The following is a 19,050-nucleotide window of genomic DNA, read 5'->3' on the forward strand; positions in this document are numbered from 1 at the left end:
CTCTCTAAATGACCAAACCACCTCAACAACCCCTCTTCTGCCCTCTGACTAATGCTTTTATTAACTCCACACCTTCTCCTAATTTCCACACTCCGAATTTTCTGCATAATATTTACACCACACATTGCCCTTAGACAGGACATCTCCACTGCCTCCAACCGTCTCCTCGCTGCTGCATTTACCACCCAAGCTTCACATCCATATAAGAGTGTTGGTACTACTATACTTTCATACATTCCCTTCTTTGCCTCCATAGATAACGTTTTTTGACTCCACATATACCTCAACGCACCACTCACCTTTTTTCCCTCATCAATTCTATGATTCACCTCATCCTTCATAAATCCATCCGCTGACACGTCAACTCCCAAGTATCTGAAAACATTCACTTCTTCCATACTCCTCCTCCCCAATTTGATATCCAATTTTTCTTTATCTAAATCATTTGATACCCTCATCACCTTACTCTTTTCTATGTTCACTTTCAACTTTCTACCTTTACACACATTCTCAAACTCATCCACTAACCTTTGCAATTTTTCTTTAGAATCTCCCATAAGCACAGTATCATCAGCAAAAAGTAACTGTGTCAATTCCCATTTTGAATTTGATTCCCCATAATTTAATCCCACCCCTCTCCCTAACACCCTAGCATTTACTTCTTTTACAACCCCATCTATAAATATATTAAACAACCATGGTGACATTACACATCCCTGTCTAAGACCTACTTTTACCGGGAAGTATTCTCCCTCTCTTCTACACACCCTAACCTGAGCCTCACTATCCTCATAAAAGCTCTTTACAGCATTTAGTAACTTACCACCTATTCCATAAACTTGCAACATCTGCCACATTGCTCCTCTATCCACTCTATCATATGCCTTTTCTAAATCCATAAATGCAATAAAAACTTCCCTACCTTTATCTAAATACTGTTCACATATATGCTTCAATGTAAACACTTGATCTACACATCCCCTACCCACTCTGAAACCTCCTTGTTCGTCCGCAATTCTACATTCTGTCTTACCTCTAATTCTTTCAATTATAACCCTACCGTATACTTTTCCTGGTATACTCAGTAAACTTATTCCTCTATAATTTTTACAATCTCTCTTGTCCCCTTTCCCTTTATATAAAGGGACTATACATGCTCTCCGCCAATCCCTAGGTACCTTCCCCTCTTTCATACATTTATTAAACAAAAGTACCAACCACTCCAACACTATATCCCCCCCTGCTTTTAACATTTCTGTCATGATCCCATCAGTTCCAGCTGCTTTACCCCCTTTCATTCTACGTAATGCCTCACGTACCTCCACCACACTTACAGTCTGCTCTTCTTCACTCCTAAAAGATGGTATACCTCCCTGGCCAGTGCATGAAATTACCGCCTCCCTTTCTTCCTTAACATTTAAAAGTTCCTCAAAATATTCTCGCCATCTACCTAATACCTCCCTCTCCCCATCTACTAACTCCCCTACTCTGTTTTTAACTGACAAATCCATACTTTCCCTAGGCTTTCTTAACTTGTTTAACTCACTCCAAAATTTTTTCTTATTTTCATTAAAATTTCTTGACAGTCCCTCTCCCACTCTTTCATCTGCTCTCCTTTTGCACTCTCTCACCACTCTCTTCACCTTTCTTTTACTCTCCATATACTCTGCTCTTCTTATAACACTTCTGCTTTGTAAAAACCTCTCGTAAGCTACCTTTTTCTCTTTTATCACACCCTTTACTTCATCATTCCACCAATCACTCCTCTTTCCTCCTGCCCCCACCCTCCTATAACCACAAACTTCTGCCCCACATTCTAATACTGCATTTTTAAAACTATTCCAACCCTCTTCAACCCCCCCACTACTCATCTTTGCACTAGCCCACCTTTCTGCCAATAGTCGCTTATATCTCGCCCGAACTTCCTCCTCCCTTAGTTTATACACTTTCACCTCCCTCTTACTTGTTGTTGCCACCTTCCTCTTTTCCCATCTACCTCTTACTCTAACTGTAGCTACAACTAAATAATGATCCGATATATCAGTTGCCCCTCTATAAACATGTACATCCTGGAGCCTACCCATCAACCTTTTATCCACCAATACATAATCTAACAAACTACTTTCATTACGTGCTACATCATACCTTGTATATTTATTTATCCTCTTTTTCATAAAATATGTATTACTTATTACCAAATTTCTTTCTACACATAGCTCAATTAAAGGCTCCCCATTTACATTTACCCCTGGCACCCCAAAATTACCTACTACTCCCTCCATAACATTTTTACCCACTTTAGCATTGAAATCCCCAACCACCATTACTCTCACACTTGATTCAAAACTCCCCACGCATTCACTCAACATATATATATATATATATATATATATATATATATATATATATATATATATATATATATATATATATATATATATATATGAGCCTCTCCTCACTTAGTGACATACTCATTTACTGACGACTCAGACTTACGACAGGCTCTCTGACCAGTATGCATACCTAAATAATGCATATTAGAGCTGATTTCTTCTATTCTGTTTATTACATTGTACAGTACACTACTGTATAAACATTTAAATATATACTAAAGATATTATATAGATGGAAAATTAACATTAAAACAATATCAAAGATGGTTAACACAATCCCACCACCATTATATTATGATCCTCATTTAGTGACGAATTTGTTTAGCGAAGTGGTTTTAGGAACAGAACTCCGTCGTTAAGTTAAACATTATCTCTACGTCCACAGCATGATACATGGTAAAGTATTGTGTACTCTGATACAGAGTTTGCAGGTTTGAATCTTGCTGTGGACGTACAGATAATGTTTGTAAAGAATTTCGCCTGTTTGCGAATTGTTAAGCCTATATATATGTATATATATGTATATATATACCTGTAGAGTGTTGCTATATCGTGATGTTCCTGGAGCGTTGGCAGACTGTACGCTGACAGCACAGGCGCCATGACAATAGTAGAAGGTGAAGGACCGAGGATGGATCATCCAGTCCTGCCATCCCATCTCTGTCACACTTACATTGATGGATTGACGACAACAACCTCCACCCCATAGTGATGAACACTCTCTTGATGACCTCCGCTTTCGTACCTATAATATCAATAATAACATCAACAACATCAGTAATAACATCAATAATAACATCAACAACAGCATCAGTAATAATAACAATAATAACATCAGTAACATCAACAACTTCAGCAACATCAACACCATCAATATGGTGCCATGGACCATACATGGTGCCATGGACCACACATTATGGTGCCATGGACCACACATGGTGCCATGGACCACACATTATGGTGCCATGGACCACACATGGTGCCATGGACCACACATTATGGTGCCATGGACCACACATTATGGTGCCATGGACCACACATTATGGTGCCATGGACCATACATTATGGTGCCATGGACCATACATTATGGTGCCATGGACCATACATTATGGTGCCAAGGACCACACATTATGGTGCCATGGACCACACATGGTGCCATGGACCATACATGGTGCCATGGACCACACATTATGGTGCCATGGACCACACATTATAGTGCCATGGACCACACATTATGGTGCCATGGACCACACATGGTGCCATGGACCACACATTATGGTGCCATGGACCACACATTATAGTGCCATGGACCACACATTATGGTGCCATGGACCATACATTATGGTGCCATGGACCATACATCATGGTGCCATGGACCATACATTATGGTACCATGAACCATACATTATGGTGCCATGGACCATACATTATGGTGCCATGGACCATACATTATGGTGCCATGGACCATACATTATGGTGCCATGGACCATACATTATGGTACCATGAACCATACATTATGGTGCCATGGATCATACATTATGGTTCCATGGACCATACATTTTGGTGCCTTGGACCATACATTATTGTACCATGGTTCATACATTATGGTGCCATGCACCATACATTATGGTGTCATGCACCACACATTATGGTGCCATGGACCACACATGGTGCCATGGACCACACATTATGGTGCCATGGACCACACATTATGGTGCCATGGACCACACATGGTGCCATGGACCACACATTATGGTGCCATGGACCACACATGGTGCCATGGACCACACATTATGGTGCCATGGACCACACATTATGGTGCCATGGACCACACATTATGGTGCCATGGACCACACATTATGGTGCCATGGACCACACATTATAGTGCCATGGACCACACATTATGGTGCCATGGACCACACATTATGGTGCCATGGACCACACATTATGATGCCATGGACCACACATTATGGTGCCATGGACCACACATTATGGTGCCATGGACCACACATTATGGTGCCATGGACCACACATTATGGTGCCATGGACCACACATTATGGTGCCATGGACCACACATTATGGTGCCATGGACCACACATTATGGTGCCATGGACCACACATTATGGTGCCATGGACCATACATTATGGTGCCATGGACCATACATTATGGTGCCATGGACCACACATTATGGTGCCATGGACCACACATTATGGTGCCATGGACCATACATTACATGGACCATACATTATGGTGTGGACCATACATTATGGTACCATGAACCATACATTATGGTGCCATGGATCATACATTATGGTTCCATGGACCATACATTTTGGTGCCTTGGACCATACATTATTGTACCATGGTTCATACATTATGGTGCCATGCACCATACATTATGGTGTCATGCACCATACATTATGGTACCAAGGGCTATATATCATGGTGCCATGGCACATACATCATGGTACTATAAACCATACAACATGGTACCATGGACCATGCATCATGGTGCAATGGACCATACATCATGGTGTCATGGACCATGCATCATGGTACCATGGACCATACATCATGGTGCAATGGACCATACATCATGGTGTCATGGACCATGCATCATGGTGTCATGGACCATGCATCATGGTACCATGGACCATGCATCATGGTGTCATGGACCATGCATCATGGTACCATGGACCATACATTATGGTGCCATGGAACATATATCATGGTGCCATGGACCATATATGGTGCCATTGACCATACATCATGGTGCCATGGACCATACAGCATGGTACCATGGAACATACATCATGGTACCATGTACCATACATTATGATGCCATGTACCATACATTATGGTACCATGTACCATACATCATGGTACCATGGACCATACATCATGGTACCATGGACCATACATCATGGTACCATGGACCATACATTATGGTACCATGGACCATACATCATGGTACCATGGACCATACATCATGGTGCCATGGACCATACATTATGGTACCATGGACCATACATCATGGTGCCATGGACCATACATCATGGTACCATGGACCATACATCATGGTACCATGGATCATACATTATGGTGCCATGAACCATAAATGGTGCCATGGACCATACATCATGGTACCATGGACCATACATCATGGTACCATGGACCATACATCATGGTACCATGGACCATACATCATGGTACCATGGACCATACATCATGGTACCATGGACCATACATCATGGTACCATGGACCATACATCATGGTACCATGGACCATACATCATGGTACCATGGACCATACATCATGGTACCATGGACCATACATCATGGTACCATGGACCATACAGCATGGTACCATAGACCATACATCATGGTACCATGGACCATACATAATTGTACCATAGACCATACATCATGGTACCATGGACCATACATTATGGTGCCATGAACCATACATTATGGTACCATGAACCATACATTATGGTACCATGAACCATACATCATGGTACCATGGACCATACATCATGGTACCATGTACCATACATCATGGTACCATGGACCATACATCATGGTACCATGGACCATACATCATGGTACCATGGACCATACAGCATGGTACCATAGACCATACATCATGGTACCATGGACCATACATAATGGTACCATAGACCATACATCATGGTACCATGGACCATACATTATGGTGCCATGAACCATACATTATGGTACCATGAACCATACATTATGGTACCATGAACCATACATCATGGTACCATGGACCATACATCATGGTACCATGGACCATACATCATGGTACCATGGACCATACATCATGGTACCATGGACCATACATTATGGTGCCATGGACCATACATTATGGTGCCATGGACCATACATCATGGTACCATGGACCATACATCATGGTACCATGGACCATACATCATGGTACCATGGACCATACATCATGGTACCATGAACCATACATCATGGTACCATGGACCATACATTATGGTGCCATGGACCATACATTATGGTGCCATGGACCATACATCATGGTACCATGGACCATCATGGTACCATGGACCATACATCATGGTACCATGGACCATACATCATGGTACCATGGACCTTATATAGCAGTAATACCCACCTGTGGTTCAGTGACCACTACTATAAATGGTCTGTGGTCTGGTAGAGTGGACACCGGATAGTGTCGACCCTGACAGGTGGGGCAGGACACTTGTAGCTCCAGCTGTGTCTTGCCACCTGTCATCCACCTGTATACCTGGTGAGTCAGGTCCACCTGGACCCAGCCTGACCTGGTGCTAGTAGCCAGGTGTGTCACTGGTATTCTGTGCTGGGTACGTGGGGATACCTGTGTGGTATACCAAACATATTTTCAGAAGACATGCCCAGGTATACCCAGTACAAGATATACACGTGCCCAGATATTCCAAATATACAGTTGTGAGATAAATCTGCCTAGGTATATATACTGTTAAAGGTATAATGTGGCGAGGCATACCTAACGTAGTTATAGGTATACACATGTCCAGATATACCCAAGATATGTTCATATATTATTTACTAATAAAGAGGGTAAGGTACCTACCTGCTGTGAGGTAGGGGCAAGGTACCTACCTCCTTGATAGAGTGAGGTAGCGGCAAGGCACCTACCTCCTTGACGGTAAGAGTGAGGTAGGGGCATGGTACCTACCTCCTTGACAGAGTGAGGTAGGGGCATGGTACCTACCTCCTTGACTGTAGGAGTGAGGTAGGGGCATGGTACCTACCTCCTTGACTGTAGGAGTGAGGTAGGGGCATGGTACCTTCCTCCTTGACAATAAGAGTGAGGTAGGCGCATGGCACCTACCTCCTTGACAGAGTGAGGTAGGGGCATGGTACCTACCTCCTTGACTGTAGGAGTTAGGTAGGGGCTAGGTACCTACCTCCTTGACGGTAAGATTGAGGTAGGGGCATGGTACCTACCTCCTTGCCAATAAGAGTGAGGTAGGGGCATGGTACCTACCTCCTTGACTGTAGGAGTGAGGTAGGGGCATGGTACCTACCTCCTTGACTGTAGGAGTGAGGTAGGGGCATGGTACCTTCCTCCTTGACAATAAGAGTGAGGTAGGGGCATGGTACCTACCTCCTTGACAATAAGAGTGAGGTAGGGGCATGGTACCTACCTCCTTGATAATAACAGTCTGGGTGCCACCATCACCATGATCCTGGGTCTTCCATACCCAGAGCGTGGCTTTCTCTACCCTCATGGGTGCAGAACCATCCATGGTAAATTGGAAGCAAGCAGCTCGTCCATGGCCCCTGCACCAGGCTCCTGTGGAGTACATAATACGTTACTATCTTACAACTGAAGATTTTGTTAGGATAACCCAGAGGGTTAGTGATTAGGATAACCCAGAGGGTTAGTGATTAGGATAACCCAGAGGGTTAGTGATTAGGATAACCCAGAGGGTTAGTGATTAGGATAACCCAGAGGGTTAGTGATTAGGATAACCCAGAGGGTTAGTGATTAGGATAACCCAGAGGGTTAGTGATTAAGATAACCCAGTAAAGCCAAGCCATCAAACTGGCTTAGGTTTCCTCTAGTTCTTGAATTCTCTCCCCCAGGATGCCACCCACACCAGTCACCTAACACCCAACACTATGTATAGCTGCTCAGGTGGTCTAACCACCAACACCACCAAAATCCTGGCGTCAGCGCCACCACCGTGGGAACAGAAGCTCTGCTGACTACCACCCAGGTGTCAGCACTCGCCCAGCATTGTCTCTTAGCCACCACCACTATCACCACCACCATCACCACTACTACTACTACCACCACCACTACCACCACCACCACTATCATCACCACCACTATCATCACCACCACTAACACCAGCACCACTATCACCACCACCACTATGACCACCACCACCACTATGACCACCACCACCACTATGACCACCACCACCACTATGACCACCACCACCACTATGACCACCACCACCACTATGACCACCACCACTGTCACCACCACTACCACCACTACCACTATCACTACACACACACACACACACACAGTAAGGGGCCAGGAGCTATGAATCGACCTCTGTAACCACACATACGTGAGTGCACACAAGGTATGGTCAGTAACGTACATGTATGGTCAGTAACGTACAGGTCTGGTCAGTAACGTACATGTATGGTCAGTAACGTACAGGTCTGATCAGTAACGTGCAGGTCTGGTCAGTAACGTACAGGTCTGGTCAGTAACGTACATGTATGATCAGTAACGTACAGGTCTGGTCAGTAACGTGTAGGTCTGGTCAGTAACGTGCAGGTCTGGTCAGTAACGTACAGGTAACCCGAGTGTGGGAAGATGTACCTGGTGATCGTGTCCTTGGTGTCAGCATGTATGATACAGGAGTCAGCATGATGCAGGTGTCAGCATATCAGCAGCAAGACAGCATAATGCTGACACTGCCTGGCAACACTCTCTGACTGACACCTCACTAATACTGAGAAATGATCTGGTCATGTCAACAAAATGACCAGAAATACAGGTATATTTCAGAACATTGATTATAGTACTGGTGGTGGTGATGGTGGTGGTAGTAGTAGTAGTAGTAGTAGTAGTAGTAGTAGTAGTAGTAGTAGTAGTAGTAGTAGTAGTAGTGATACAAGTGTAGTGAGATGGGTTTGAAAACGACCTGTCAGCATGTTTCAGTGGTCTTCAGAATGGGTAATATCCTGTCGATCAACATTTTGGATACAGTGACATCCGGAGTTTTGATGGCTGTTACTGACAGTAGTTAGGGCAGCCGCTGTCCACTTTCACTCCCTTAAATCTTCTCCCTTAATGACTAATTCAGCCTCAATGAACCTCATGAGGTGTTGAACATGGGCCTGTGTTGAACATGGGCCTGTGTTGAACATGGGCCTGTGTTGAACATGGGCCTGTGTTGAACATGGGCCTGTGTTGAACATGTTTTTATGATCACGGTTACAAACTTTTGTGTTCCTTGATTCTAATATCCAGAGATTTGGCTGTTTCTCCCACATATACTTTGTCACATCCCTCACATGGTATAGTGTCAACTCCTGCGCCCGTGTCAGAGTCTTAGGGTTTTACACTTGTTAAAATATCTAAGTTTTCTACTTCTGCTAGAGGCCTAGTACAAAAACCTAACAATAACTCCGGCAGGACCTTAGGAGTGTCTACTATACCATGTGGAGGATGTGATATAGTGTACGTGGGAGGAACTGCCAGATCTCTGGCCACCAAAACTGAGCTGAATAACCCAAGTGATGTATAGAGCTGTAAAATAAATTTTGGACTTCTGTTACTTATACTTCTTGATATAAATCCAAGTAATGTATTAACTTTATTACCCACACTCAGACACTGTTGTCTTGGCTCCACATCTCTACTGACCATGACTCCCAAACTTTATTACCCACACTCAGACACTGTTGTCCAGCCGTCATGACCTTTGTGTAGTAGACTTTAAACTTAAATCATTGAACCAAACTTCCTCCACTTCCTCGGATCTAAGCTCTTCAGGTCTTTCCAATGAGGAACATTTATGGCTGTATCAAGTAGCCCAGTGACTGATATTATCACTAAATAATACTAGAGGGAGTGAGAGAGTGGCCTGGTGGCAAAAGCTCTGGCTTCACACGGCGAGGTTCCGGGTTCACTTCCCGGCGAGGGTGGAAACATTAGGCGCGTTTCCTTACACCGGTTGTCCGTTTTCACTCATCAGTAAAAAGGGTCCCTGGGTGTTAGTGGACTGGTGTGGGTCGCATCCTGGGACAAAAATGACCTAATTTGCGGGAAATGCTCGGCATAACAAGCGGCTTTCTATATAGTAGTATGTCATTGATGTCAACTGTGGTCTGTATACCTTGTACATGTACTTGTATACCTTGTACATGTACTTGTATACCTTGTACATGTACTTGTATACCTTGTACATGTACTGGTAGAAATAAAGATTATATATATATATATATATATATATATATATATATATATATATATATATATATATATATATATATAGAGAGAGAGAGAGAGAGAGAGAGAGAGAGAGAGAGAGAGAGAGAGGGGGAGAGAGAGGGGCACGTGTCCTGGGCACTACAGAAAGACAGGAGTCTCGGGCACGTGATACCCAGCTGATCACTGGGTGTACCTACCTACTTATGTTTACCAGGGGTCGAGTCTCAGCTCCTGGCCCCCACCACTTACATCGTCACCATGGTTGCTTCCTGACCTGTCTCCTTCACCTTATTACACTTCTTAACGTCAACCTGAAGAAATATTTCCTAACATCCCTCTGTCTTGTATCGATGTCTGCAGGTTATAATTCACAACTAACCCACAATATCATGACTACAACAATTCACAACTAACCCACAATATCATGACTACAACAATTCACAACTAACCCACAATACCATGACTACAACAATTCACAACTAACCCACAATACCATGACTACAACAATTCACAACTAACTCACAATACCATGACTACAACAATTCACAACTAACTCACAATACCATGACTACAACAATTCACAACTAACCCACAATACCATGACTACAACAATTCACAACTAACCCACAATACCATGACTACAACAATTCACAACTAACTCACAATACCATGACTACAACAATTCACAACTAACCCACAATACCATGACTACAACAATTCACAACTCACAATACCATGACTACAACAATTCACAACTAACCCACAATACAATGACTACAACAATTCACAACTAACCCACAATACCATGACTACAACAATTCACAACTAACTCACAATACCATGACTACAGCAATTCACAACTAACCCACAATACCATGACTACAACAATTCACAACTAACCCACAATACCATGACTACAACAATTCACAACTAACCCACAATACCATGACTACAACAATTCACAACTAACCCACAATACCATGACTACAACAATTCACAACTAACCCACAATACCATGACTACAACAATTCACAACTAACCCACAATACCATGACTACAACAATTCACAACCCACAATACCATGACTACAACAATTCACAACCCACAATACCATGACTACAACAATTCACAACCCACAATACCATGACTACAACAATTCACAACCCACAATACCATGACTACAACAATTCACAACCCACAATACCATGACTACAACAATTCACAACCCACAATACCATAACTGCAACAATTCACAACCCACAATACCATGACTACAACAATTCACAACCCACAATACCATGACTACAACAATTCACAACCCACAATACCATGACTACTACAATTCACAACCCACAATACCATGAGTGCAACAATTCACAACCCACAATACCATGACTACAACAATTCACAACCCACAATACCATGACTACAACAATTCACAACCCACAATACCATGACTACAACAATTCACAACCCGCAATACCGTGACTTCAATAATTCACAACCCACAATACCATGACTGCAACAATTCACAACCCACAATACCATGACTACAACAATTAACAACCCACAATACCATGACTACAATTCACAACCCACAATACCATGAGTACAACAAATCACAACCCACAATACCATGGCTACAACAGTTCACAACCCACAATACCATGACTACAACAATTCACAACCCGCAATACCATGACTACAACAATTCACAACTAACTCGCAATACCATGACTACAACAATTCACAACTAACCCACAATACCATGACTACAACAATTCACAGTCCACAATACCACGACTACAACAATTCACAACCCGCAATACCATGACTACAACAATTCACAACTAACCCGCAATACCATGACTACAACAATTCACAACCCACAATACCACGACAACAATTCACAACTAACCCACAATACCATGACTACAACAATTCACAACTAACTCACAATACCATGACTACAACAATTCACAACTAACTCACAATACCATGACTACCACAATTCACAACTAACCCACAATACCATGACTACAGCAATTCACAACCCACAATACCACGACTACAACAATTCACAACTAACCCACAATGCCATGACTGCAACAATTCATAACTAACCCACAATACCATGACTACAACAATTCACAACTAACCCACAATACCATGACTGCAACAATTCACAACTAACCCACAATACCATGACTACAACAATTCACAACTAACCCACAATACCATGACTGCAACAATTCACAACTAACCCACAATACCATGACTACAAAAATTCATAACTAACCCACAATGCCATGACTGCAACAATTCATAACTAACCCGCAATACCATGACTACAACAATTCACAACTAACCCACAATGCCATGACTGCAACAATTCACAACTAACCCACAATACCATGACTACAACAATTCACAACTAACCCACAATACCATGACTACAACAATTCACTACTAACCCACAATACTATGACTACAATTCACAATCCACAATACCATGACTACAATAATTCACAACCCACAATACCACGACAACAACAATTCACAACTAACCCACAATACCATGACTACAACAATTCACAACTAACCCACAATACCATGACTACAACAATTCATAACCCACAATACAATGACTACAACAATTCACAACCCACAATACCATGACTACAACAATTCACAACTAACCCACAATACCATGACTGCAACAATTCTCAACCCAGAATAACATGACTACAACAATTCACAACCCACAATACCATGAATACAACAATTCACAACCCACAATACCATGAATACAACAATTCACAACTAACCCACAATACCATGACTACAACAATTCACAACCCACAATACCATGACTACAATAATTCACAACTAACCCACAATACCATGACTGCAACAATTCACAACCCATAATACCATGACTACAACAATTTACAACCCACAAAACCATGAATACAACAATTCACAACTAACCCACAATACCATGACTACAACAATTCACAACCCACAATACCATGACTACAATAATTCACAATACCATGACTACAACAATTCACAACCCACAATACCATGACTACAACAATTCACAACCCACAATACCATGACTACAATAATTCACAATACCATGACTACAACAATTCACAAACCACAATACCATGACTACAACAATTCACAACCCACAATACCATGACTACAACAATTCACAACTAACCCACAATACCATGACTACAACAATTCACAACTAACCCACAATACCATGACTACAACAATTCACAACTAACCCACAATACCATGACTACAACAATTCACAACCCACAATACCATGACTACAACAATTCACAACCCACAATACCATGACTACAACAATTCACAACCCACAATACCATGACTACAACAATTCACAACCCACAATACCATGACTACAACAATTCACAACCCACAATACCATGACTACAACAGTTCACAACCCACAATACCATGACTACAACAATTCACAACCCACAGTACCATGACTACAACAATTCACAACCCACAATACCATGACTACAACAGTTCACAACCCACAATACCATGACTACAACAATTCACAACCCACAATACCATGACTACAACAATTCACAACCCACAATACCATGACTACAACAATTCACAACTAACCCACAATACCATGACTACAACAATTCACAACCCAAAATACCATGACTACAACAATTCACAACTAACAATCTTGGGTTGTGAACCTTACTGGGTTATCCTGGGTTATCCTGGGTTATCAGCCCTTCGAGGGGTCTAGTTCTTTCCCTTATAAATAATAATTCAGATAATAGTAATAATGATAATAATAATAATAATAATAATAATCGTAACAGTTGGTCATGTACTCACTGTTAGTGGCCAGGAATATTGAAGTTCGTGTTGTAGGTGGGTAGGTGGGCGTGGAGGTGGGTTGAGTGGGTGGTAGGAACCCACCACCAGTTATGAACCTAGGTAGGTTCACTTGAAGGTTCTCTACCTCAGGTCTCTCCCTCAGGTTCATCTTAGAGAGCATCTGAACCTTGATCATCTCTATACGTATCTGTCTCATCTCCTGTGTGTTGATGCTGGGTGATGCTGTGTTGGAGGGTGATGCTGTGTTGATGCTGGGTGATGCTGTGTTGGAGGGTGATGCTGTGTTGATGCTGGGTGATGCTGTGTTGATGCTGGGTGATGCTGTGTTGGAGGGTGATGCTGTGTTGATGCTGGGTGATGCTGTGTTGATGATAGGTGATGCTGTGTTGATGCTGGGTGATGCTGTGTTGATGCTGGGTGATGCTGTGTTAGAGGGTGGTGGTGTGTTGGAGGGTGATGGAGGGGAGGTGTTGCTGTTACTGCTGCTTGTAACAACTAGGGAAACACCAGCAGTAGTACTGTTCCCTGTGTTCCTGGACGTAGCAACACCAGCAGTAGTACTGTTCCCTGTGTTCCTGGACGTAGCAACACCAGCAGTAGTACTGTTCCCTGTGTTCCTGGACGTAGCAACACCAGCAGTAGTACTGTTCCCTGTGTTCCTGGACGTAGCAACACCAGCAGTAGTACTGTTCCCTGTGTTCCTGGACGTAGCAACACCAGCAGTAGTACTGTTCCCTGTGTTCCTGGACGTAGCAACACCAGCAGTAGTACTGTTCCCTGTGTTCCTGGACGTAGCAACACCAGCAGTAGTACTGTTCCCTGTGTTCCTGGACGTAGCAACACCAGCAGTAGTACTGTTCCCTGTGTTCCTGGACGTAGCAACACCAGCAGTAGTACTGTTCCCTGTGTTCCTGGACGTAGCAACACCAGCAGTAGTACTGTTCCCTGTGTTCCTGGACGTAGCAACACCAGCAGTAGTACTGTTCCCTGTGTTCCTGGACGTAGCAACACCAGCAGTAGTACTGTTCCCTGTGTTCCTGGACGTAGCAACACCAGCAGTAGTACTGTTCCCTGTGTTCCTGGACGTAGCAACACCAGCAGTAGTACTGTTCCCTGTGTTCCTGGACGTAGCAACACCAGCAGTAGTACTGTTCCCTGTGTTCCTGGACGTAGCAACACCAGCAGTAGTACTGTTCCCTGTGTTCCTGGACGTAGCAACACCAGCAGTAGTACTGTTCCCTGTGTTCCTGGACGTAGCAACACCAGCAGTAGTACTGTTCCCTGTGTTCCTGGACGTAGCAACACCAGCAGTAGTACTGTTCCCTGTGTTCCTGGACGTAGCAACACCAGCAGTAGTACTGTTCCCTGTGTTCCTGGACGTAGCAACACCAGCAGTAGTACTGTTCCCTGTGTTCCTGGACGTAGCAACACCAGCAGTAGTACTGTTCCCTGTGTTCCTGGACGTAGCAACACCAGCAGTAGTACTGTTCCCTGTGTTCCTGGACGTAGCAACACCAGCAGTAGTACTGTTCCCTGTGTTCCTGGACGTAGCAACACCAGCAGTAGTACTGTTCCCTGTGTTCCTGGACGTAGCAACACCAGCAGTAGTACTGTTCCCTGTGTTCCTGGACGTAGCAACACCAACAGTAGCAACAGCAGTAGCAGTGTTACTTTCATTACTACTGAAGGCAGCCACTAGTGCCTCCATCACTGTCCTAGGGACACATTTCGAACACCAGGGCAAAACATTGAGAGGTTGTGGAAGCTGATTGTAAGTTGTACGTGTACCATACATCACTGGTACACTGTCTACCTGCTGGTCTACACTGTCTACCTGCTGTACACTGCCTACCTGCTGTACATTGTCTACCTGCTGATCTACACTGTCTGTTTGGTGTACACTGTCTACCTGCAGTGCACTGTCTACCTGCAATACACTGTCTCTGTGTTCCAGTACACTGTCTTTCTGTAATACACTGCCTCTGTGCTGCAGTACACTGTCTCTGTGTTGTACTACACTGTCTCTATGTTGCAGTACACTGTCTCTGTGCTTCAGTACACTATCTTTTTGCAATACACTGTCTCTGTGCTGCAATACACTGTCTTTTGGCAATACACTGTCTCTGTGCTGCAATTCACTGCCTCTGTACTGGAATACACTGTCTCTGTGCTGCCATGCACTGTCTTTCTGCAGTACACTGTCTGTACGCTGCAGTACACTGTCTGTACGCTGCAGTACACTGTCTGTACGCTGCAGTACACTGTCTGTACGCTGCAGTACACTGTCTTTCAGTGTCTGGTTGAGTGTAGTGAGCAGTACTGAAGGTAGAGGGATGGCTGAGGTGATGGCAGCCAGCACCAGTAGGACATCGACTACCATGACAGTGATGACTGTTGTTACTGCCATCATGGTAGTCAGCGTGTGAGTGAGGGTATGGCAGCTCCTTGGCACACTCCTGCCCAACCCACTCACACTAACACTACTACCCCAACAATACCCACCTCTTATATATCCACCCACTGTCACCCACCCTCCCTGCCACCCCCTTACTTACCTCCCTACCACCCCCATACTAAACCCCCTACCACCCCCATACTTACCTCCCTGCCACCCCCTTACTTACCTCAATACCACCCCCTTGCTTACCTCCCTACCACCCCCATACTAAACCCCCTACCACCCCGATACTTACCTCCCTACCACCCCCATACTAAACCCCCTACCACCCCTATACTTACCTCCCTACCACCCCCTTACTTACCTCAATACCACCCCCTTACTTACCTCCCTACCACCCCCTTGCTTACCTCCCTACCACCCCCATACTAAACCCCCTACCACCCCCTTACTTACCTCCCTACCACTACCTTACCTCCGTACCACCCCCATACTAAACCCCCTACCACCCCCTTACTTACCTTCCTACCACTACCTTACTTACCTCCCTACCACCCCATACTAAACCCCCTACCACCCCCTTACTTACGTCCCTACCACTACCTTACTTACCTCCCTACCACACCCATACTAAACCCCCTACCACCCCCTTCCTTACCTCCCTACCACCCCCATACTAAACCCCCTACCACCCCCTTACTTACCTCCCTACCACTACCTTACCTCCGTACCACCCCCATGCTAAACCCCCTACCACCCCCTTACTTACCTCCCTACCACCCCATACTAAACCCCCTACCACCCCCTTACTTACCTCCCTACCACCCCCTTACTTACCTCCCTACCACCCCCAGACTAAACCCCCTACCACTCCCTTACCTCCCTACCACTACCTTACTTACCTCCCTACCACCCCCATACTAAACCCCCTGCCACCCCCTTACTTACCTCCCTACCACCCCCATACTAAACCCCCTACCACCCCCTTACTTACCTACCTACCACTACCTTACCTCCGTACCACCCCCTTACTTACCTCCCTACCACTACCTTACCTCCGTACCACCCCCTTACTTACCTCCCTACCACCCCCATACTAAACCCCCTTACTTACCTCCCTACCACCCCCATACTAAACCCCCTACCACCCCCTTACTTACCTCCCTACCACTACCTTACTTACCTCCGTACCACCCCCATACTAAACCCCCTACCACCCCTTTACTTACCTTCCTACCACTACCTTACTTACCTTCCTACCACCACCTTGCTTACCTTCCTACCACCCCCTTACTTACCTTCCTACCACCACCTTACTTACCTTCCTACCACCACCTTACTTACGTTCCTACCACTACCTTACTTACCTTCCTACCACCCCCTTACTTACCTCCCTACCACCACCTTACTTACCTTCCTACCACCACCTTACTTACCTTCCTACCCCCTTACTTACCTCCCTACCACCCCCTTACTTACTTCCCTACCACCCTCATACATAACCCCCTACTACCCCCTTACTTACCTCCCTACCACCCCCATACATAACCCTCTACTACCCTCTTGTTTACCTCCCTACCACCCCCTTACTTACCTCCCTTCTTCCCCCTTATTTACCTCCCTACCACCACCTTACTTACCTCCTTACCACTACCTTACTTACCTCCTTACGACCCCCTTACTTACCTCCCTACCACCCCCTTACTTACCTCCCTACCAGTGCCTTACTTACCTCCCTACCACCCCTTACCTCCCTACCACCCCTTACCTCCCTACCACCCCCTTACTTACCTCCCTACCACCACCTTACTTACCTCCTTACCCCTCCCTTACTTACCTCCCTACGACCCCCTTACTTACCTCCCTACCACCCCCTTACTTACCTCCCTACGAGTGCCTTACTTACCTCCCTACCACCCCCTTACCTCCCTACCACCCCCTTACTTACCTCCCTACCACCCCCTTACCTCCCTACCACCCCCTTACTTACCTCCCTACCACCCCCATACTTACCTCCTTACTACCCCATTACCTCACTCCCACACCCTTACTTACCTCCCTACCACCCACATACATAAGCCCCTACCACCCCCTTACTTACCTCCCTACCACTGCCTTACTTACCTCCCTACCACCCCCCATACTTACCTCCTTACCACCCCATTACCTCACTACCACCCCCTTACTTACCTCAATACCACTGCCTTACTTACCTCCCTACCACCCCCTTACTTACCTCTCTACCACTGCCTTACCTCCCTACCACCTCCTTACTTACCTCCCTACCACCCCCTTACTTACCTCTCTACCACTGCCTTACCTCCCTACTACCT

General features: G+C 44.7%; 1 protein-coding gene across 1 annotated transcript in view; it reads right to left on the reverse strand.

The window, feature by feature from the left end:
• Positions 1-16,806, reverse strand: part of LOC128704810 (uncharacterized) — a 28,880-nt gene extending 12,074 nt beyond the window's left edge. Inside the window, exons 1-4 of the mRNA XM_053799951.2 lie at positions 14,317-16,806; positions 7,598-7,746; positions 6,559-6,783; positions 2,926-3,138 (exon numbers count right to left, since the gene is read on the reverse strand). Coding sequence (XP_053655926.2) covers positions 2,926-3,138; positions 6,559-6,783; positions 7,598-7,746; positions 14,317-16,729 — 3,000 coding nt within the window. The 5' untranslated portion in view covers positions 16,730-16,806. The remainder of the gene's footprint in view (positions 1-2,925; positions 3,139-6,558; positions 6,784-7,597; positions 7,747-14,316) is intronic.
• Between the last annotated feature and the right edge of the window lie 2,244 nt (positions 16,807-19,050).

Source organism: Cherax quadricarinatus, chromosome 8 (assembly GCF_038502225.1).
Source record: "Cherax quadricarinatus isolate ZL_2023a chromosome 8, ASM3850222v1, whole genome shotgun sequence".
Classification (NCBI taxonomy): Eukaryota; Metazoa; Arthropoda; class Malacostraca; order Decapoda; family Parastacidae; genus Cherax; species Cherax quadricarinatus.